At 29.9% G+C, this 21966-nt stretch overlaps 2 protein-coding genes across 5 annotated transcripts; both read right to left on the bottom strand.

Moving 5' to 3' along the window:
- Positions 1-149: 149 nt before the first annotated feature.
- Positions 150-8985, bottom strand: LOC101254474 (plant UBX domain-containing protein 7). Its single transcript, XM_004236847.5, has 10 exons — positions 8632-8985; positions 7257-7381; positions 7036-7149; positions 5051-5246; positions 3693-3770; positions 3502-3570; positions 1998-2141; positions 1735-1876; positions 1006-1271; positions 150-574 (listed from the first exon to the last, which is right to left on the bottom strand). The coding sequence occupies exons 1-10, from the start codon at positions 8731-8733 to the stop codon at positions 410-412; spliced, it is 1401 nt and encodes a 466-aa protein (XP_004236895.1). The 5' UTR covers positions 8734-8985; the 3' UTR covers positions 150-409.
- Positions 8986-11700: 2715 nt separating this feature from the next.
- Positions 11701-19137, bottom strand: LOC101254782 (protein indeterminate-domain 5, chloroplastic). Of its 4 annotated transcripts, none has more exons than XM_004236848.5 (7): positions 18946-19137; positions 18787-18854; positions 18569-18701; positions 17611-18010; positions 13629-14410; positions 12524-12864; positions 11701-11968 (listed from the first exon to the last, which is right to left on the bottom strand). In XM_004236848.5, exons 3-6 carry the CDS (start codon positions 18699-18701, stop codon positions 12587-12589), a joined length of 1593 nt encoding a protein of 530 aa, XP_004236896.1. In that variant the 5' UTR covers positions 18787-18854; positions 18946-19137; the 3' UTR covers positions 11701-11968; positions 12524-12586. The 4 variants fall into 4 exon arrangements, with proteins under 4 accessions (XP_004236896.1, XP_019068805.1, XP_019068806.1 ...); XM_019213260.3 differs by having other exon boundaries at positions 12524-12867; positions 18946-19130; XM_019213261.3 differs by having other exon boundaries at positions 12524-12867; positions 18565-18701; positions 18946-19100.
- Between the last annotated feature and the right edge of the window lie 2829 nt (positions 19138-21966).

Raw genomic sequence — 21966 nt, 5'->3', positions numbered from 1 at the left:
AATGTAAACTAATTGATTACGATAAGTTTTCTGCAGTACCTCAACGTGACATGAGTACGAAAAGGATTCAAGAATCAGTGTTGTTTCTACTAGGGCTATTGGGGAAGCAGCCTAAACAAGAAATAGCATGATATGGTAAAGATATAAAATTGACAAGACTAAAAGCCACCAAGAACTAATCATAATTTTATGTACATGTTTAGCAAAATGTACAAACTTCATACCATCTTATACAATTTCAAAGCCAAGATACTATATTTGAAAGTAAAATAACAGCAAAGAAAGTAACTTTTTTTTTGTTCTCCTTTTCTTAAATGAGTAGATAACGCTGAAAGTACCCGCGCAGTAGGAACATGCCCTCTTACATCGACAACCTTACTGAGTAGTAACTATGACTAAAACCCATTGATCACTCCCAAGTGAATGAAATAATTGAATTGGCAAGACCGGATTCCTCAAAGGTCATGTTGTTATCGAACTCCAAAAACTTTGATACACCTGGAATTGCTTGGGTGAATTTGAATGGCCTCGACTCAGCTTCCTCAAACTGAGTAGAACAGAAGGACCATAGCAGCTGAAAAGATAAAAGACATCATAAGACGACTGCATTCCAAGGGACTTCAAATAATCATATACTAGTAACGGTTAAAACATTGTGTCAAAAGAACCAAGGAAATCACTACATCTCTAAATGAGTATCGTTCCCTTTATCAGATGCAGACATCATGCAGTTCAGTTTTCTTGTATTATATGGATAAATACTAAATCTAACTAAGACGCCGTATGGCTCAGGAGATTCAACTTTTGTAAATACAAAAATCATATGCTGAACTCTTTAAAAAGAATTTGTAGCTATAAGCACAAAGCTGACATGTTAGCCTACGAGACTGGAATCTAGTAAACAGGAAAACTAACTCTAGTATAACTCTCGTAAACAGGAAAATTAAACTCTAGTAAACAGGAAAATTAACTCTAGTAAACAGGAAAATTAAACTAAAGTATAACCTTAATTGAGTCGGTTCGTAAGAAATTCCTTTGAAGCCTGCGTCCATCAGGAAAGCGAATTGCAACTCTGCAGAGAAGGTTCCTGTCACCCTTGGGTTCTTCAGGTAGAGGAGGATAAGAAGGCTTCTTTATCAAGTTCTCCTCTTTTACAACATCACTGGTGGCTTCATTAGTCTCTTTAGAGGCAACTGAACCAGAATCTTCTATACCTACCATAGAGGCTGCCAATGCTCGTTGTAGTTCTTCATCCTCTTCTCCAATTTCATCTACACAAAACAAAGTGTTATAAATGAGATTCAATCTTGGATTGAGAGTGGACTAATTATATTTTTCAATTCATTTCTAATTTTTATTGGGTGGAGGTGGCAGTATTCAACTTGAGATATGTCCAATGTGGTTAATGGTCAAGGAGGTGGCAGTTATCAACTCCTTTGTCTACATGAAGGTAAGCTACATACATACACTTAACATTCATGTATTAGGCTGACATGGACTGCAGATGCAACTCTCATTGCATGATAAGGTTTAAATCAAGATGAAAGACATAGAGACTTCGAGAACTGCGGTGATCTCTTTACATGAGTTTCGAGCCCATATTATGAACTTGTAGGTATTTTGTTGTTGAGTTTCACCTCACTGAAAAGTTTCACTCTGCCTTTGCAATATATAATTCTTCTCAAAAACTGAAACCTGTTACTTTGCACAGAATTAGAAAAACTGTGAACTTACTCTGAGGCTGTGACTGAGGTTGAGGTTGAGGTTGAGGTTGAGGTTGGGGATGACGAGGTGCCTGAGGAGTTTCTCTGGGTCGTTTATGAGATAGATTAACATGATATTCTGAGGGGCTAGCATCCATGAAGGATATGAGGTCCTGCATCAGAAAATAATAATATCAGTTCCCCTCAGTTGTATTAGATTGCTATAGACACACAAAGTTACCCAACTCCTACAATTTATGTAGGCAAGTAGAAGGTAAATGAACAACACCAGACCTCTAGCAAAGTTTCAGGCTGAACCATTCCACGCCAAGAACGCATCTTCTGACCTGTTATAGGATCAATTACCATTACGACAGGCATAGAATCTAACTTGTAGTACGTGCAAACTTTGCTGCCCTCCTCAGTATCATCATACACCTGCATGCAAAGAAGCAAATTGAACATTGGGTGAAACAGAAAGACAATTTTCAAACTTTTAACTACTCCGACTCTAACCCAAAAAAAAAAGGGAAAACACAGAAGTAACCGAAGCTACTACTACTTTAAGAACCATGCAGCCAATGTGATGACAAGAATAATGTAGCCCTTTGAGACTTCCAGTAAAATGACAGTAATTTAGTATCCCTATCAGCAAAATCACCCCAAATAGAACAAAGGAGACTGCCTGCTTTATCCTTTGTGTCTTTTCCATCAGCTCTTGCAAGTATGAACCCAAGATTGTTACACAGATCTACAAGCCAGATATTCAGCATGCATATATGAATTGAAACTTTGCTCTCTCAATGGAACAGTTTATGGGTCCATTTAAGTCTGGTAGTTAAAAGTTACTCACACTAATAACTGTTTCAAGTTCTCTCAAGTACTTTTAACTCTTACATCTTACCATGTAGGCTAGTCCATTACGGTTTCACTTGGAAGCTAGACTAACATCAAACTTATATACCCATTGGTGGTCTTATCTCTAGCTGCTAGCTATGGCATCAAAGTTGTCAAAAATGTATTTGGGATTGTGTCCACAATCTATTCCAAACATTTACCCAGGCACCTTCAGAAGTGTAAGGACTGCATGCCATGTGCTCCTTTGAGAGAGAGTGGAACCATAATTTTTCCTACTTCCTCTGTCCAAGCTCAAGGCTAAAGAAGCTCATGTATTTCTAATTCACAGAGGACAGTAATCCAGCAAAATCTGACATTTTAGTCAGGCACATTAACATTACGTATGCACATAGGGTGTGTTAGGTTGGTCAAAATTTTCCATGGAAAACATTTTCCTTCGTAATGAACACACCCATAGTCTCTCGTTCTTTTGCTTTCTTCCAAAACCAAAAGATTCTATTGATGTCATCTAACATGACAACATACAGAGCCAAATATCTAACAGACTTGACTTCAGCACAAGAAGTTCTAACAGCTCTAGTGACCTTTGGAGATATATCTAGCAAATCTACTAAGTTACACATAAAAGATGAGGCACACTGGTAAAACAGCATGCAATCTGACTACCAAACTATTTTCTCCATTTCAATTTGTTTGTCTTTCTTTTTTCATCCGTTTCAAAAAGAATGTCTCTTTCCATTTTTGGCAACACACATCGCACTTAAGCCACAAGATTAATGGACATTTTGGTACATTCAACATATCTTTAGGTTTAGACACAAGATTAAGAAGTCTTCTTTACTTTCTTTAACTCTGTGCCAAGTTAAAACCAGATAAACAAATTGAAACAGAGGGAGTATTTTAAAAGAAAGAAATAAAGAAAGGAAGGAAGAGTGCCAACCTGCCAGAAGATGAAGTTACTTTTGATAGTCTGGGCAACAGCCTCATTAGCCCAAGTGTCTCGGTTAAGCTTCAAAAGCAGATTACACAAACCAAAAGTGAGTCACAGACATAACTAGGAAAAGATCATATTGGCTCAGCTACTATGTTCCCAATATCTCTGTCTAGAGGAGGAGGTGTCAAGAGATATACCATATGTGAGCTGAATTCTCGCGTGGACTGCATATTCACCAAGAGCCATCTGTTTTGAGCTCTAGCAGCATCTTTTGCCTGTAATTACATATAATTCAGCGTAAATATCCAACAAAGGAACTCGGCGAAATAGTAATTTACTCACTTAACAAAAACATCAAATGAAGCACAACCCAAAAAGTTAAAACAAGAGACAGCAACCACTGACGCAAGATTTTGTTTCTTTTCCACAGTTTAGAACAACCAGCTTGATAGGCATAAGACACGTGGATTAAAAATCAATTCAATGCAGTAAAACAAATACAGCCCTCCAGAACATTGTGCTATTCAACGTAGTTTTTCCTTTTTAGAAAGAACAAATGATCTCAGTTCATAGATCCTAACAGTATCCTACTTTCTCAAATTTTGGCGCTTCAAAATTTCCCCTTTCATACAGATAGTAGGCTGCTGTTCTTGGGGAAGTCAATTGTTTTTGTAAAACTCTCTACTTCCCCGACAGTATCCTACTTTCTCGAATTTTGGCGCTTCAAAATATCCCCTTTCATTCAGGTAATAGGCTGATTTATATAGAAAGTCACTTGTTTTAGTAAGACTTCCTACTTCAGTATATTTATTGCACATGGTGGTGCTTTAAGTTATTAATGCAAACACGTCTCTTCTTTTCTTTTGACTTTTTGATAAGTATATTACTCTTCTTCTTTTTTTTGAGAATTTATACTCTTCTTCTTTTATATAAATGCAAACACTTTTAAACCAACCAAAGAAAAGAACAAAAGAGAGGGATGCATAGACCATGTAATGTTATATTTTCAAGTTTTGTACTTAATAATATAATATACACACAACAAATTTGTTCTTTTTGTATACATTTATTAATCAAAAAGTGATACACAGGTGCAAAGCTCGTAAACTTAACAAGTTACTAGTAAAAGAACATGATAACTAGGATAATATGAAATGTAATGAAGCAATGCTAGAAGCATAATAATAAGAAAATTTGACATCTAACATCTCTGAAAAGCCAAAACCAACAACATTGCAGTTTACTTTGTTACCCCTCTACTTGATAAAGGGAACACAAGTAACCAACATTATCACAAATTGTAAAGAGAATAACTTCTATTACTAGTTAGTTTTGAATTTTGAAATGCCACAACATTATAAGATTCTTGTGTAACATATAAATCTTCCACAAGACTACTCAATAGTTGACAGAACCCACTGGTCATAAATCTCAAATGTATAAATCCAGAAAACTCCTCGCAAGAGCAACAATAGCAAGGAAAATCACCACAGAAACAAATGAAATATTTACTAATGCGGGAATGACAAATTTTCCATTGATAAGGTCCACTTACCTTCTCAAAAGACCCATGGTACATCAAGGCAAAAGGAGGACGATACAAAGAAGCAAGATTGTCTTGAGCAGCATCTGCTGTAGAAGTAGAACGTTTCTCTGCCTCCCAGACTCCCGGATGCTTCATTTCCTCCTCAAAGTTGCGGAAGGGAACTACTAGACGAGGTTCACGTGATGAACCTCCCATTCCTGAAGAACTAAAGCACACGAAGAAATCAATTAAACGAAAAAAAGGGTACAAATGGAAGGGGAGAAACATCCTTCAGAAAGAAAATCAGAAAATGAAACAGCAAAATAGTACAGAACAGCAATGCATACAAACACTAGTATTCTTTGTCCAAACAGTCAATAAGCAATTTCCAATATCTAAATGCATGTACTGCACAGACTCTCACTCCAGTCCAGATACTGCAAAAGATGACAAAAAAGAGCCATACCATTTATGAAAGAGGTATGATAGTCGAATTGTTTGCACTGAAAGAATAATTAGTTCAGTTCCATGGTATAACTTGATTGCATCATAACCATAATAATGAGAAGAGAGACATGAAGAGGAAGAAGAGACCAAGAGAAGGTTGAATTTATGAGCAGCATCAATTATTCTGAGTTCTAGATATCTAAAATAACGAGGGAACACACTTTTTCCTAGATTAGTTTAGTGTATGCGCATGCACGTATAGTTGGCATATTCATTTAAATGAGAAGTTTGACACAAATTTACACACACACACACACACATATAGATATCAAGAAAATAATTGCAATCACAAAACAAATAAATAAAAACGATACTATCATCAAGATTGTGAGTACAATTTTGTGTTCTCCTAAACTTTACCTTTCTCAAAAAAAAAAAATTGTGTTCTCCTAATTTTTCTTTTCTAAAAGCCATTAGTAGCATATTCTCAAACTTTGGATGATTTGTCATGCAATTGTGTCATCCAGTTAGCCAAGCTATTGATATACCCTTAGAATACGATTGCACTCAAATTATGAGCATATTGTTGGGATCGAAATAAGAGGGCTTCGTGCGGAAGCCAACATAGAAACCTTGAAATTTATAACAAAGAGAAATTATAAAAATCTCATCATATATCAAAGTGGTTTGGTCATGACTGATATAAAGAAAGTAAAAAACTATTGGGAGAATGATCTCCTCCTAAACAAGACTTCATTAGAGGACTACATTGAGGATGTTATGATGTTGTAGAGAGGAAGAATCCTTAATTCATAGATGTCCAAAACATTTTCCTCCAAGAAAGGGGTTACCTAAACCTAAGTATGGGAAAAAATATTTTTCTTTTGCAAGTAAAAATGAATTATGGTGTCAATTTTTTATGGTAGTGTCATCTCTAGCTAATTTACATAAATAATGTGGTTACAAGCCTAAAATAATTAATATAATCTTAATCATAGACATCTTATAATTTAGATTTCTTTGTATATATTAATAATAACTTGAGAAAAAATAGTAAATGACAATTTATTCTATTTTAAAATCTTATTATGAAGGGCAAATATTTCAATCAACATTTTAAAGGACCTTCATACTTTTAAAGTAATATAGATAAATATTAATATGAGAGACCCTTTGATGTCTCACATAAGAGACCAGAATTTTTACAACTATTATTAGAAGTTTAAAACGTCAGATTTAAATTGGATTTAAGAAAAATCACAACTTGACCAAACACCGCTTCTCTCCTTTCCATAGGAATCCGAAAAGGTAAACCCCTTCCCTAACCAAAGGTCAAGAAGGTAATACACTTTGTGTACATTCCCCAAAAACTACCTGGATGTGTTTACAGCTTCCTAAAACCTCCCGTTCTTCATTTTTTCTAGCACGTGGAATTTAAAGCGATAGTATCTATGACCATAAATGACCATGCTAACATCCAGTAAAACAGGAGAATGAGAAAAAAAAAAAAGGCTTTCACATATAGACAATGAGAGTAGTTTAGAAGCATGAGAAGTTGAATAGCATACCCATAAAGTACCGCATTGTCATAAAGAACTTCCCTTTTTACAGGTAAAGGTGGACGTACATCATCTCCATCGCCTTGTAACAAATTGGTGTCTGCTGAGTCGTTTCCAACTCCACTGGATCATAAGCAAGAAAAAAATTGCAAAAATACAAATAGTAAACAAAAAGGACAAAAGAATAACTAAAATAGAAAAATCACAGGGTAATCTATTTTTAAAAATACCTCAAGCTTGGATCACCAAGAAGTGCATCATTCCCCAATTGTGGAGAGTTAAAAGATGCTGCTGCCCCACCCTCATTTCCTATGTAGAAAAGCTGAATTGCTTCCTCAAGCTTCCAGCTTGTTGCCTGCACGCACACAAAATTTGCAATCACCGCCATTTAGAAACTAGTCTCTACAAATTACCAAAAATGAAGAAAAATTGTCAATTCAGATTGCACCATAACTCAATATTCTGCATAGGCCCCATATAAAAACAAGATGCTACAAGAGCCAAAATCAAGGAAAGGTCAATGCCATCAGTACCTACTTGGCATTTAATTATCTGCTTCTTTTACACCCATTGACTCGTGTTACAACCAATACACCAATTAAATATCCTCACACCTAACAACTAAAAAGATCACAAAATAAGTTGTAGGCAAAGCTAGACAAAATTAACTTCTATGTGATGTGGAATCAGAAGGTCCAACAAAAGGGAAGAGCTCAATTGACAACAGCTCAAAAAAGTATGAAATCCAACGTACAACTGTCACCCACCTCCTTTCCTAAATGCTGAACATGTACCAAACAAAAAGAAACCCCTAAATTCATAAAACCTCCACAATTTTCACACCATCTTATTTTTAATTTTTTAAAAAACTGATAACATACACCATTTCATATTTTAGGAACAAGATAAAGATAGAAAGTAAAATTAGGCATACATGATAACATACTAGGCCCCAAAGGTGCTAATTTTTCTTTCAAAATGGTTACGTCCAGAAGGTTGCGTGCACCTCAACTACATATTCATCCTTGACTAGTGCCGCAGATGTGCTAAATTTATCCAACTATTGCCATTATAAATGGTAGGATCATTGAATTATCGTTCCAAATTCCAAATCTGTATGCACTCAAACCGTTAACACAGTTCTTTCTATGAGCCTAAAGCCATAATCTAATTCAAAATAAAAAACATATTATAAACTTGCAGGTCAAGAACGAAATGGTAGAGCTACAATGGCATCACACCGAAGCCATTAACAGCCAAAATTCTCCTTTACAAAGCTTAAATCTTCATTTTACAAAACAAAAAATCTTATTTATAAAGCACGGATCTTTAAACAACAAAAAAAAAACAGAGAACAAAAACTATAGCTCAAATTGATTAATTCTATATCTCAACATGATAATGCTGAAAACACACAACTTTAACTCTCCTAAAACAATTAGAACCCAACATCTACTCGAATATAGTTAAATAAAGTTCAAATCGCACAATTAGTCCACAGCCATAGCCGGAGAGTTCAATACCGGATCTGCTATAATCAGTAACCAAATAAAGCAAAACACATGCATTTATATTATGCAAGTCTAGAAAGAGAATTTTTGAAACCTGGAGGAACTGCCGGGCAGTATCGGCGGTTTGACCAACGGCGATTTCGAGGAAAGAAGAAACTAACATCTGCTGGTCCGACGCCGACATTACGCCGTCCATGGCTTCTCTCTGTTCAATTTTCCGGCGGCAACTACTTAGACAGAGAAAACGGAAACCCTACCCTTTTGTAGATTTCTTCTGTAACACACCGATCTGTTCGTTTCCTTCTCCGGCTCAGAAAATGGAATTTCTATTATAAAAATAATTTATATTACATAGTTTTTCATATATATATATATATATATATTTTAAATTTTAAATTTTAAATTTTAAAGAAAAAAAAAATCACTAACACTATTGTAAAAATTGTAGAGAAAAAAATAAAAATGGTCTCTTATTTTTTTGGTTATGAATATTTTTGAGTAATAGGCTATTAGCTTATAAAATTAAATAAATTGTGTTAAATTAGATTCTCAAAAATTTAATAACTTCGCATAAATTTTATATTTTATATCGCGAAATTTATTAAATATAAGAAAAAATAAAAATCTATTAATAAAACAATATTTTATTTTATATGAAGTTGATTTAATACATACATATTAAATGAACTATTTGAGATACTTAAAAGAATTAGAATTACTTAATACATATTTAATAAATATTTAAAATTTACCCTCAAATATAAATTTATTCCAAAAAATTATTTTCATAACATAATTTTATTGATAACTAAGAACGTACTATTTTTATATGACGTGTCACGCTTATAAGTTACAATATATTATATCTTACCCGTTTTACTATATGTTAAAGAAATAATTTTGTTTTTCTCTACTCTTCTTGTTTTTTAGGTTGTTTGTAAAGTGGCATAAAAAATGAATATATTAGCCATAAAATTTGTCAAAAAAAAAAAAAACATAACTTATTTAATATGTCAAAAATATTAAACGGTTTATTCATAATCAAATATCAATTTTGACGGATTTTATAACGGATTTTATAATTGATAATATTTAACAACAACTTAATTCGATACTAATTAATTTAAATATTTAAAAGCCTCGAGATGATTTACGATTTATTTTTTTATTTGAATGAATCTTACACGTTCAAGAACTTCTTTTGGGGAGGGACAAAGTTCAAGAATATTTATCATGCATTAGTTGGATAATGTTTATTAATCATTAATCACTTGATAAATTAATGTTTATTTTTCATAATTCTCTATGTATAATTAGATAATTACAAATAAATTTCTTAATAATATTTATTAATTAAAAACCTGATAAAATGACAAATAATACATGTGATTATACATGATATACTAGTATTATATACCTACCATCTTTCCATTCTCATTTTGTCAGTTGATTAAATATCATTAAATTATTCTGGAGATTTAATTAACTAATATACGCTAATTAAATTATTTAGATTATATTTTTAAAAAGAGCAACTTTCATATATAACAAACATAAAATTTATATTTTTATGTTATAGTAAAGTTTGCATAAATACGTTCCATAGCAAACATATATATGTATAATTCGTTATACATATACAATTGAAGCGGATTGTACGAGAAAGAGAGATATTATATACAGTGAATTTGTATAAAACAAGAAAGGAAGAAAGGCAAAAGAAACTTGGGCAGGGAAATATTTGTATTGTATAATCATATGTGTACAGGACGATTATATACAGTTTGAATTTGTATAAAATGAGAAAGAGAGAAAGACAAAAGAGATTTGCGTGGGGAATATACAACTGAATCAAATTGTATAAAACGAGAAAAAGAGAAATGATATACAATTTGAATTTGTATAAAATGAGAAAGAGAGAAATACAAGAGAAACTGGGCAGAGGAACATTTTTATTGTATAATTATAAGTGTATAGGACGAACAGATATGTATTTGTATGTGTATATACAATTTTCTCTCGCTTTATACAAACAGAAACACAATTTATACATTTTGTTTATATTTGTATAAGCGAAAAAGGCGAGGGTGGCGAGCGAGATTAGGGAGACTAGCGAGCGAGATCTGGGAGAGGGGAGAGAAGTGAACGAAAATATATGTATTTATACGATTTTCTCTCCCTTTGTACAAACACAAATGCATTTTATACATTTATGTTTGTATAAAAAGCGAGAGAGGCAAGCGATGTTCCACCAAGGAGAATGGCGAAAATAGTTATAGTTTACTAACATTTACTTTAAATTAATAATTTATATACAATTTTTCCATTTAAATTCACGCTATATTGCTAATGTAATTGATTTAACTTCTTAAGTCCAACAAATGTAGATGAGTTTAGTTAATAATTTGATTTTGTTGGATTGAATCACTTAATTGGGCTACAAGGTCGTCATCTTATTATAGAGGCCTCATTTAATATCACAATGTCATATATCATATAGTTTAAATTAACAAGAAAAAAAGTAATAAGTAGTAAAATGAAGTGGCATGTTTGATCAAATAAAAAATAAAAACATGTGTCATGTATGTAAATGGCATGTTTTAATGTATATAAATAACATATTTCGACCAATCAAATGTTATCATGCCATTTTATTTTAACGTTGATAAGAGTTTATCTCATCATAATTCATAATCATTCGATCCTACAACTAAAAATAAATATCTTAAATAGTTCAAAAAAGACACAAAATTCTTAAGATGTTGAGAAAAATTGTGGATCGTAAACTACAATTTTCTCTACAAGTTAAGCATTTCTCTACAAGCTTCATATACAGAAAGGCAAATTAAACATACAAGATATTCAATATCAAATTTAATGAAGGCATATCAAATACCAAAATATTCGAGATCAAACTTACTTATTCATGAAATCTTTACTCTTGCCGTTCCTTACGAATATTTAAATTCATATTTAAGATCAAACCCGTCTAATTCAATATCATTTTTAAAAAAAGAATTAAATTATCATAGGGACCATAACACTTATCACATTGAAATAATAATTAAAAAAACAACGATAATCACAATAATTTTCCGTTTTGATTGTTTTTTCTTGGTGCAAATTAATTTTTTTTTTTTGGCTATAATAAGTACACTAGAAATTAAGAAAAGAACAAACATATTATATATTTACATTTAGATTTAAGAGTTTTTTCATCAAACTATATATTGTTTGTGTCTTGACCTATTTTTCTAAACATTACTTCAAATAAAAAAACTAAAAATAAAGGACTAAAGAAATAGAGTCAAGACTATAGAACTTATAACTACAAAAAGGGAAAAAAAGTCTTAATAATTTAAAGGAAAATTAAAAACAACAAAGTTTTTTCATCCTTGAAATTCTCCTCCTTCCAAACATAGATACATACCCTGCAAAATATAATCATAAAATAATCAATAAGGGTGCCCTATTAATTATGTGCTTTTTAAAATTTTTTTACGATACTCAAGTTTCAATTATTGAAAATAGAGGAGATATATCTTTCGTAACATAAAAATATACTAAACCGTAACCAAGTGGATCAAATATACTAACAAATTCCTCATCAAAAATGTATTTGTTGAGTTAGATATTCAGGTTGAAAAATAATAATCTCAATACACATATATACCATTAATATAACAATATAGAGAATTTTAATCTAAGATAAAAAAAAAATAAAAAAAGGAAGAGTCAATTTTGTGAACAATGACTTTTCAAAAGTGCTTCTTAAGGTTTCATCAAAAAAAAATTAAACTTTTGGAAAAACAACTTCAACTGTATAAGTTCAGTCAAACAATTCACTTTTTAAAAAATAAACACTTCTGAGTTTTCAAATGTTTGGTCAAATAGACTATTAGAAGCCTTGGCATAATCTGCTTTTAATCTCGATAAAGCTATTCCGAATCAATTGTGCAATTAATGAGTTACATTTAAACTTATACCTGGGTTTTTTTGTGCTCTCCTTTTCTTGATTTAACTTTCACATTTTTTTTTTCTTGAACAAGCTAGTCATTGGTAGCACTTCCAAAACTCTGTTGAATTTGGTTTCTCTCTGGATCCAACAATGAGCTCATCATATTGTTCAATCCATTATTTTGTTGTTGTTGTTCTCTTTGGGTACTAAATCTCCCATTCATACTTCTTACTATCTCCCCAACTCCAAGAAAGTCTCTAGTCAATTGCTTCTTTTGAGGTGGACCTTGATTTTGCTCAAAGTTCAACTTTGTTGTTGTATTGTACCCTTCATGTGATCCACCTCCATAAGCATTGATGATACCACTATCTACTAGATCATGCAACAGTCAGTGGCTGAGCCAAAAATAATAATAGATAAAAGGCAAACATGACATTTCTTTCGTTTTATATTTATATGTGACGATAATTAATGAAGGGGCATCAAGTAAGTCTAAAAAATAAAGATCGTAAGATAAATAAATAATTATCCGCACCTTGTGTTTATTATAATATAAAACCATCTTAACATACTATATATATATATAGTGCTAAGTACTACAATGAGTTGAGAATGCATATACTAATTAGCCATGGTGATGTTGGCTAGAAGTTTATGCTCAAACACATATCATGCAACTATTTATCATTTGTTACAAATTAGAGGGTGAAGGTAATTTTTTTTTTTTTAACAAAATATGTCATATACATTTTTTTTAATTGTAAAATCATGTCACTTATACTAAGGGTAGAACAAGGTTCAAAATGAACTTTTCTCTACACAAATAAAGAAATGCATTATTCTTCTCTTGGACAATACTAAAAAGGATTTTATCATATAAAACGAGACAGAGAGTAAATAATAAAAGAGTTTAGGATATTGATTGCATAGCTCTGTGAATGTGTAAATCAGAGTCTATTGTGGTGTATTAGCACAGACTTCTAGGTCCTTACTCTAGTGCATCAGATACTATGAATTCTCTACCATCCATTGCAACAAAGCCGTTTTTATGAACTAGAGGAGAGATGGAAGGGGGTTGAATGAAATCGATTCTATTTAAAATATCAAAGTCTAAGAGCTTAACTAAACCATACCTGTAATGTCACTACCAAAGTTGAAAGCTTGATGATCAGATTTTGTGCCACTAGATGATGAACCACTAGTATTACTTCCAAAGGCTTTGAACAATGAGGCAGTTGCACTAATATTACTTGTACTAGAAGATCCCATTTGTGCTGCCTTTTGTAGTAATGCTGTGGCTGACATTATTGGTCCAGATGAAAAAGTTGTATTACTACTCTCAAGTACTTGTACCCCATAAAGTGATGGAATTGAACAACTTATATTACTATTGTTATCATGACGATGATGATGATGATGATGATCACCCAAAATTCCACTATTGGTAGACAAATTGTTTTGAAAAAAGTTGAGGTTAAACATAGTAGTACTACTACTACTATTGTTGTTGTTATGATCAAGATTAGGAAGTTGCATTAGGCCATGGACCATTAATGGTTTGATATTGTTGTTGTTGGCATTGTAATGATCTTGATTTGTATCTTGAAGGAAAAAGGGATTGTTAGTAGTAGTAGTAGTAGTAGTACTTGATCCAATGAGGTTGTTGTCATGATGATGATGATCAAATTGAACACCACTAGTAGTAGTTGTAGTAGTAGTAGTAGTCTTTGTGATGTTGTTGTTATTGCCCAATTTGGAGAAGGTGCCTAAGTTTATGTTGCTACTACTTCCATATAAATATTGGTTGTTGTTCATGCCAAGGGTGTTCATCAAGGAGTTTGGTGAAAGGATATTTCTTGCATTTTCTTGAACCAAGGCATCACAAAAGGCTCTATGTGTGATGAAGCTGTCGCGCCTGTGTAAACACGACAAAAAAGAATATATACGAGGGTAAACAGTTATATATACTGACAATATAAGAAATATGTATATATATGATAGCAAGAAAGAAGGAAAGTGCAAGGCGTTAATATGTATAAATTAAATTCCTAATAGTAGTACACAAACTCAAGCTAAAAAAAAGAAAAAGGAGAATTTTAGTTGTTCGGTTAGTTGGTTACTCTTGAAGATTTTGTGGGTGGGGTTCGATTCCCACCGTGTAATCCTCTTTCTCCGCAGGTGAATTTCGTACAGATATTATGGTAAACGTGAACCTATGGTCTATATATCTACTAAGCTTGTACACATTTCGTAAAATTGAGCTAATATTATCAACTGACACTCATACTTCAGAAGGATTGAATGATGCACATGATAGAACGCTAAGTTATTTACCCCAAAAAATGTAACGATCTATTCCCACTAAAATACATTTTTTTTTTGTAATGAGCTCATATTTTAAAAATTCTAGTTCCGCTTCCGACTTTCCCCTCCAATTCCCCATTCCTCACCCCAATCTATGATTTTAAAAAGGGTAAAAAGAAATAAGAAAAAATAATAGAGACAAAGTAGTTGAAAATTTCAATGACCAATAAATAATTAAGAATCAAATTAAGACCCTCATGTTCAAATCCAAATAATGATTAATTACACAAAAATGAGATTAATAACTTGAAAAATAAGATAAGTTAAAATATAGTACTAAGTTACATCCAATCCAAAATTGTCTTACACTACAATGACAATGACAATAGTATATATTTAGGAGTAAAATTAACAAATTATAGACTGTTGTAACAAAAATTATACAAGAATATTGTCTTTAGCTAGTCTAAGTAAAAACTTTTGACATACTATATAATTATTCTAAAATTAAATTTACCTAAACTAGACAAAAAAAATTGACTTGAAAATGACTCAAATGGTCCCATTATTTAAGAGAAAACTTGGATATTAAAAAAGTTAAAATGCATTTACAATTTTCAATAAATTCAAAATTAGTTTTTTTCGGCCATGTCATTGTCAAATAAATGTTAGAAAAATAAAACAAAATATACAATAAATTTCTTTATATAAGAAAGATACTAATATATGATTTGTAATTATAAAAATAAAATAAGTTACATATTATAACAAGTAAGGATAAGTTGATATAAATTTTTTTTTATTATTAATGAAAATAAAATCTGGTCAAAATTGACAGAAACATAATCAAGAATTGTCAAAGAATAATTTGCCAAAATTGGAATAATATGAATAACAATGTGAAGTTTTCCACAATAAATTAACAAATAAATAAATTAATGGTCAAAATCAAAGTGAAACGCCTGGGATATTATTTCCAATAAATGAAACTACCAGTTTTTTTTTAAAAAATTATATCTATAAATATATTAATTTAAAACACAAAATAACTCAACATAACTAAAATCATACCCTCATTAATTTTGAATATTACATTCAAAACTCAAAATTAACCAAACCACATATTCGAAAGCGATTATCGTCAACACAAGAAAACATAATTTTACACAAAATTAGTCGATACATATTTTGAATTCGTCTCTCGATTAATATATAATAATAAAATAATTAAAAATATTATCATAATATAACAACAAATTAAGAAAAGAACAAAATGTGACAAGAATTACCACTATTTATGCATGGACATAGCAACACGTGAATAACTTGAAAAGGTAAATGTAACGGAAAAAAGGACGATACTCCCTAGGAGAGAGTATATCCCGGTAACGTTCGTTTGATTAGTGGGATAAGAAATTATAATTTTGAAATATAAATATTAATAATTTCAAAAAAAAAATTAGAAAAAATGAAGTGCTTATAAATAGTCAAACATAAATATTTTTAAATGATTTTTTTCTTTATATTAATATGAGAAAAATTATAATACAATTATAGTAAGATATATTTTTCATATAGTTTTTCAGATACCAACTATCTTTGCTCAAATCGACTTTCTTAAAGTTTTTCTTTTTAAATAAAAACAAACTTATAATAAAAATAATAAACATTTAATCTAATCAATCAAACATTATAATAAAAGTATATTCATATTTAATCTTAATATACCACCATATATATTTTTTAATAATTTTGAAATAACTTATTTATAAAATAATCAGAGTCGATAGAAAACATATATATATATATATATAAAAACTTTTTTTTTTTTTGAAAAAACTTATATATATAATACCCGTGGTAAAGAAAAAAGACAAAATAAAATACGACTAATGTATTTATAATTTCACGTGTACACATTGTTTATGTCAGTGAAAGATCCAAAGACAAAAACAAAAAACTACCAGAGAGAAAAAAAAAACAAAAAGAAAGAAGATAAGAAAAAATGATTATTATTATTAATTTATTTTATTTTATTTATAAAAAAAAAAAAGAGAGAGAGAATCTTGTAACTGCAAGAAAAAATGGAAAAAACTTTTTTCCTTTCATTTCTCCCTTTTTCATCACCTGGGAAAAAAACAAATAAAAAAAAAAAGATGCCAATCTTAATTCAAAAGTTTCATCATCACTAAAAACAAGAATATCATGAATAAAATAAGATAATAAAAATAAAAAAAAATCGAATTCAAATAATAAATAGTTGGTTCGAAAGGATGATCAGTCACACTACCAAACTAATTAAGACACGACCTAAAATTCAATTATAAAAAAAACAATATTGAGCACTTCATGAATAATGCTCCTTCTTACGTTTTTTATATGACGTAGTTTGACTGATTACAACATTTAAGGAAAAAACGTTTCTAAATTCTAATCTATGTGCCTAAAAATTGATAACACTTCAAAAATTTAGACATTAAAAAAATAAATAGACGTGACAATGTAATAAAAATTAATAGCTAATTCAATTTATTAATAAATCAACATTAAATCATAAAAAAATCTTATAAGCTACGATCTATTTAGTGACGAAATCCATAATAAATAGTCAAGTTCACTAGGATTTTTTTTTAAAAAAAATAGCAACAAACAAATAAAACAACTTCTATGACTATATAGTCACGTAATCCTTGTCATAGCTACGAGCAATTTAGCGACAGATTATCAATTTTTTTTATTACTATAGTCATGTAATCATGTTATAGTAGCGAGTAATTTAGTGACAGATTAACGACAGATAAAATTCCGTACCTCGAGAAAAGAGTGCCACAATCACATCTATACTCTCTAGTGCCACAAGTTTTTGTATGTGCTTTCCAATCAGACTGAACAGCATATTTCTTTGAACATTTTTCACATTTGAATTTTTTTTCACCATGTTTTCTAAAATAATGTTTTTTAATCCCAGTAAGATCACCAAGTGCTCTACTTGGTTCATGATGAACACATGTTGGTTCTGGACAAAGATAAACCTTTCTCTTTGCAACTTCTTTTGTATTTTTTTGCTTTAATTTCCATGGCAAATTGTGTCCTCTTCTATGGAGTTGTAAGTTTTGTTCTCTTTGAAAACCTTTGTTGCATACCTCACATAAGAATCTATTTGTTGCCATTAGAGTATTTGGGGATAACGCTATCACTTCTGCGTCTGGACCTATTCATTTCATCACAATAAAACAAAACAAAACAAAAAACGAATCATTAGTAACAAAGTTATATGATTTATATATTAAACAGACGATATTTTAAAATGAATGAACTATGAAAGGTTCAGTTAAACGAATAGATTTTGTTTGACTATACCCTCATATATATATATGTTAAAGAAAGTTCATTACTTTCTGCTCTCGCGACTTGCACTTCTGATTGGTTTCACTTTTAACATTAATGAATGAATTCAAATTTTTAGTCGGTTTCTTTTTCGTTTTTCCTGATTTTTTATAGTCCATTACTGGGAAGGATGATTTTTCTTAGCACAAAAACTTGAAGAACCTAAAAAAATTAGGGTTTTCCTCAAAATTCTTTAAGGTTAAACTTGAACTTGAGTTTTCAAGTTTTATTTTATATATAAGAGAGATTAATATAATAAATTAAAGAAAAAATAAAAATTAGTGTTCTCTCTTGTTCTTATGTTTTTTTTTAAAAAAAAAAATAGTTGAAAATTCCCTTTTTCATAAAATTAGTGTAATTAATTAATTAATTAGATACTTGCTTGGTGTGCCTGGTTGATTTCTTCTCTTCTTTGATGGTGCTTGAGCTTGAAGGAGATTTTCTTGTTGATTTTGACTTAATTCTTCTTCTCTCATACCAAAAAACATAGATGATGTTGATGAACCTCCAGCCATCTATAAAATAAAAACAAAAAATAAAAATTAACCAAAAAAAATTAGAAAAAAAAGAATTAAATTCAATAAAGCTTCACTAACAAACCTTTTGTTTGTTTGAATTAATTTTTCTCTTGATTTTGATCTACTTTTTTGGTGTTCTAAATCCTTGAGCTGTTTGTTGAGAAATTAAAGAAAGGAAATTAACTCAATTAATAACAAAAATGAAGGAAAATAAATTAACTAAAATAAGAAGTTTACAAACCTTATCAAGAACTTAAAATAATTAAGTGAGTGAGACTTTGAGTAAGAGGAGAATATTCATCCCATGATATATATGAACTATTTTTTTTTTGTGTGTGTTTTTCTCTCTCTTTTTCTCCTTTTAACTCTTTGCTATAAAATGAATTTTTTTATCAAGAAAAGATGTTATTTGAGGTTCCTCTATATGTGCTTTAGGTGTCATGCATAGACAAACACATATCCATAATACCCTCCACCCCCACCCCCACCCCCACCCCTACCCTTTTTCTTTTAATCTCTATTATTTTTCTCTTTTATTCCGACGCTATTACAAATAAAAGTTTTTTTCATCGTAAATTCGCAAGTTATGTAATGAACATAATTTTGTTATTGATTTTTCAGCGAATCAATTTACTAAGAAAACATGATGGCAAGCAGATTTTCGTTGATATAGAGTGTAACTTTTGATATTTTTCATATGAAAACATCACTAATTTTTTCTTTTTTTACGTAACTATCACATAATACTTTATAAAACTTTTTTTAGAGATTACAAATTTAAACTGTGAAAATATATTTTTTCGTAAAAATACAAAATAAAGTTAAATATAGATTGTTTTAATCTGGTCCTTTTTCAAACTAAGTGCCTAACAAAAGCTTAATTAGTACATCAAATTGATCTATTCATTTTTCTCAATTATATATACTTTCATATGTACTAATTAAAATGCAAAAATGATGGGAAGATAAGAGGATAACAAAAGGATTGGATATAATTAGTTTTGGAGTTCCTCTTAAATTTGTCCCTAAGTAATTTATAACTTACCTAATTTTATAATAATCCATTGTTATATTATTGCTAAATGATATTAGTAATGAATTTTGTTGTTTAATTAGTACTCTACACAAAAAATTTAGATAATAGTTTCTATTCTTCACTCATGTTTGATCATTAATTTTGAAGTTAAAATTAAAAATTTGAATTTTTAAAGTTATATTTGTACATGTTTTTTATGTGAATTAAAAAAAGTTTTATGAGTGGTTTAGAATTTAAATTATTTCTTTTGAAGATAAATTTTCAAAACCGATATTATTTAACATAATGTACATAATCCCCCATCTAATCATAATCACTCATTTCGTCCACTATTGTTTATCAAGATAAGATCATACATAATTTTAAAGAAAAATTTAATATAAAGTGCAATTTGATTTCTTTTATAAAAATGATATCTATGTTTGAAAACGGTAAAAACAACTTAACTACTCTTATAACTTTAAAATGACCGGTACTTTTTGAAACCAGTAATTATGCAATTATACAAGGCAAAATTGAAAAAAAAATTTAACTAATTTCTTAATTGTTTAAATTGACAATTAATTTTGAACAACTATTTTTAATATATCTAACAAACAACAGTGAACAGATGGAGTAATTAGTATGCATTTTTAGATCCATTTAGTAACTAATAACAAAAAAGTTATCATAATCTAAAATTAGTGACGGATCCAGAATTTCTATTAAGGGGATTCAGAAAAAAAACAGTACTTAAGATTTGAAGTTTGAACACCTCAATCACAAAGCTAGCCTCTAATCTTATATTCAAGAGATTCAAAATAAATATATAAACAAAAAACTCTTTAAAATACCTTAAATATACTACATAAGTGAATTCGAGTAAACCCTCTCAACAGACTCTAAATTTGTCCATATCTAAAATCATACGTAAATATCGAGTGCGAATAAATTTTTCGAAAATAATTAGCCTAGGATGATGTGATGATAGTAGTGTAACATTTGGGTCCACCGACCAGCAAACGTTGCCTCCCTTGTATCTTCTTCTCACTCTCAAACAAATTGCCCCTTCGTCACCTTCTTCTTGGCTGTCAAACTTTATATATATATATATATATATATATATATATATATATATATGTTTTAAGTCGATGGTATTTTTTAAATTTTGGAGTTGTTTGGAGCGATAAATATGGTATAATAATTTTAAGAATAAAATATAAGATTATTTTTTTCTACCTGATTGGTTAGTGGTATTAGTCGATCCTGGGATAAGCAATCCCCTATATATATATATGGTAAAATAATTTATCTCGATATAATTAATTTTAAAATAACTTATTCACAAGACTAATTCATATTCACATCGAAAAAGACTTATTTAATAAAAAACCAAGCGCTGTAAAAAAAATCGCTTGTCAAGTAAAATTTATGAACTAATAAGGCATTTATTGCAATAATTATCAAAATTTGTGTGACATTAGCTAAACAAAGGCATAACAATGATAAATCAAACTGTTTCAACATTAATAATGAATAATTAACGTCTGCTCGAATTTTAAGTCATCATAAACAAAATATATAAATTTAACTTTTATTTTGGCCTTTGAATGTGGCTTTACTAATGTTTTTTCATTAATAGTTTGTGATTCCATGTCATTAAACATTTGCGAATAAGAAAACATCTATTATTTTTTTGTAACAGACTAAAACGAAAAATATATTAATACGTTTATATATATAAGATCGATTTTAGTATGATTTATTAGGCCCTTAGTAACGCGGAGTTTTGCATCAAGTATATGTATTTTATATATTATAACTTAGATAGTAGTCAAAATAAATATTCCAAATGTATATAAAATTATTGAAATTTTTGTCTAGTTTTAATTTGCCATTTTGTGTTATTGCGTTTAGTAGGTATGTTCTTGTGGAGCCTGTTTGCTAAAGATCAAGCACACTGTCAGTTTTCGTTATTTTTTTATTTTTCGAGAGTTAAATTTTATTCTATTTTATATTATTATTTTTATTGTTCTCCATAAACTTGTAGGAAAATATATTATTGGTTCATCTTATTTTATTTTATTTTTTTAAAAATAAAGCTTTTGAATTAGGGAGTATGTGGAATTTTTGATTTAACCAATAAATTAATGAATGAGAAAATGTCATCGATTTACTTGTATGGATTGGATTATCAATTTACACTCTATTTGGATTATTGTTATTCATTATATTGTATTGTATCGT

This window comes from Solanum lycopersicum, chromosome 4, assembly GCF_036512215.1.
Source record: "Solanum lycopersicum chromosome 4, SLM_r2.1".
Classification (NCBI taxonomy): domain Eukaryota; kingdom Viridiplantae; phylum Streptophyta; class Magnoliopsida; order Solanales; family Solanaceae; genus Solanum; species Solanum lycopersicum.
The sequence above is the reverse complement of the archived record's forward strand: the minus strand, read 5'-3'. Positions and strand labels throughout refer to the sequence as shown.

What these genes read in the sequence shown, in the direction of transcription:
- LOC101254782 (XM_019213260.3), bottom strand. Translation starts at nt 18,701, where the DNA reads ATGGCTGGAGGTTCATCAACATCATCTATGTTTTTTGGTATGAGAGAA. An exon ending in AAATCAACCAGGCACACCAA is followed by an intron (nt 18,011 to 18,568) that starts GCAAGTATCTAA and finishes TGAAATGAATAG; the next exon opens with GTCCAGACGCAGAAGTGATA. An exon ending in CTTTGGTAGTGACATTACAG is followed by an intron (nt 12,868 to 13,628) that starts GTATGGTTTAGT and finishes TGCATGATCTAG; the next exon opens with TAGATAGTGGTATCATCAAT.
- LOC101254474 (XM_004236847.5), bottom strand. Translation starts at nt 8,733, where the DNA reads ATGGACGGCGTAATGTCGGCGTCGGACCAGCAGATGTTAGTTTCTTCT. An exon ending in CTGCCCGGCAGTTCCTCCAG is followed by an intron (nt 7,382 to 8,631) that starts GTTTCAAAAATT and finishes GTGTGCGTGCAG; the next exon opens with GCAACAAGCTGGAAGCTTGA. An exon ending in CTTGGTGATCCAAGCTTGAG is followed by an intron (nt 7,150 to 7,256) that starts GTATTTTTAAAA and finishes CTTATGATCCAG; the next exon opens with TGGAGTTGGAAACGACTCAG.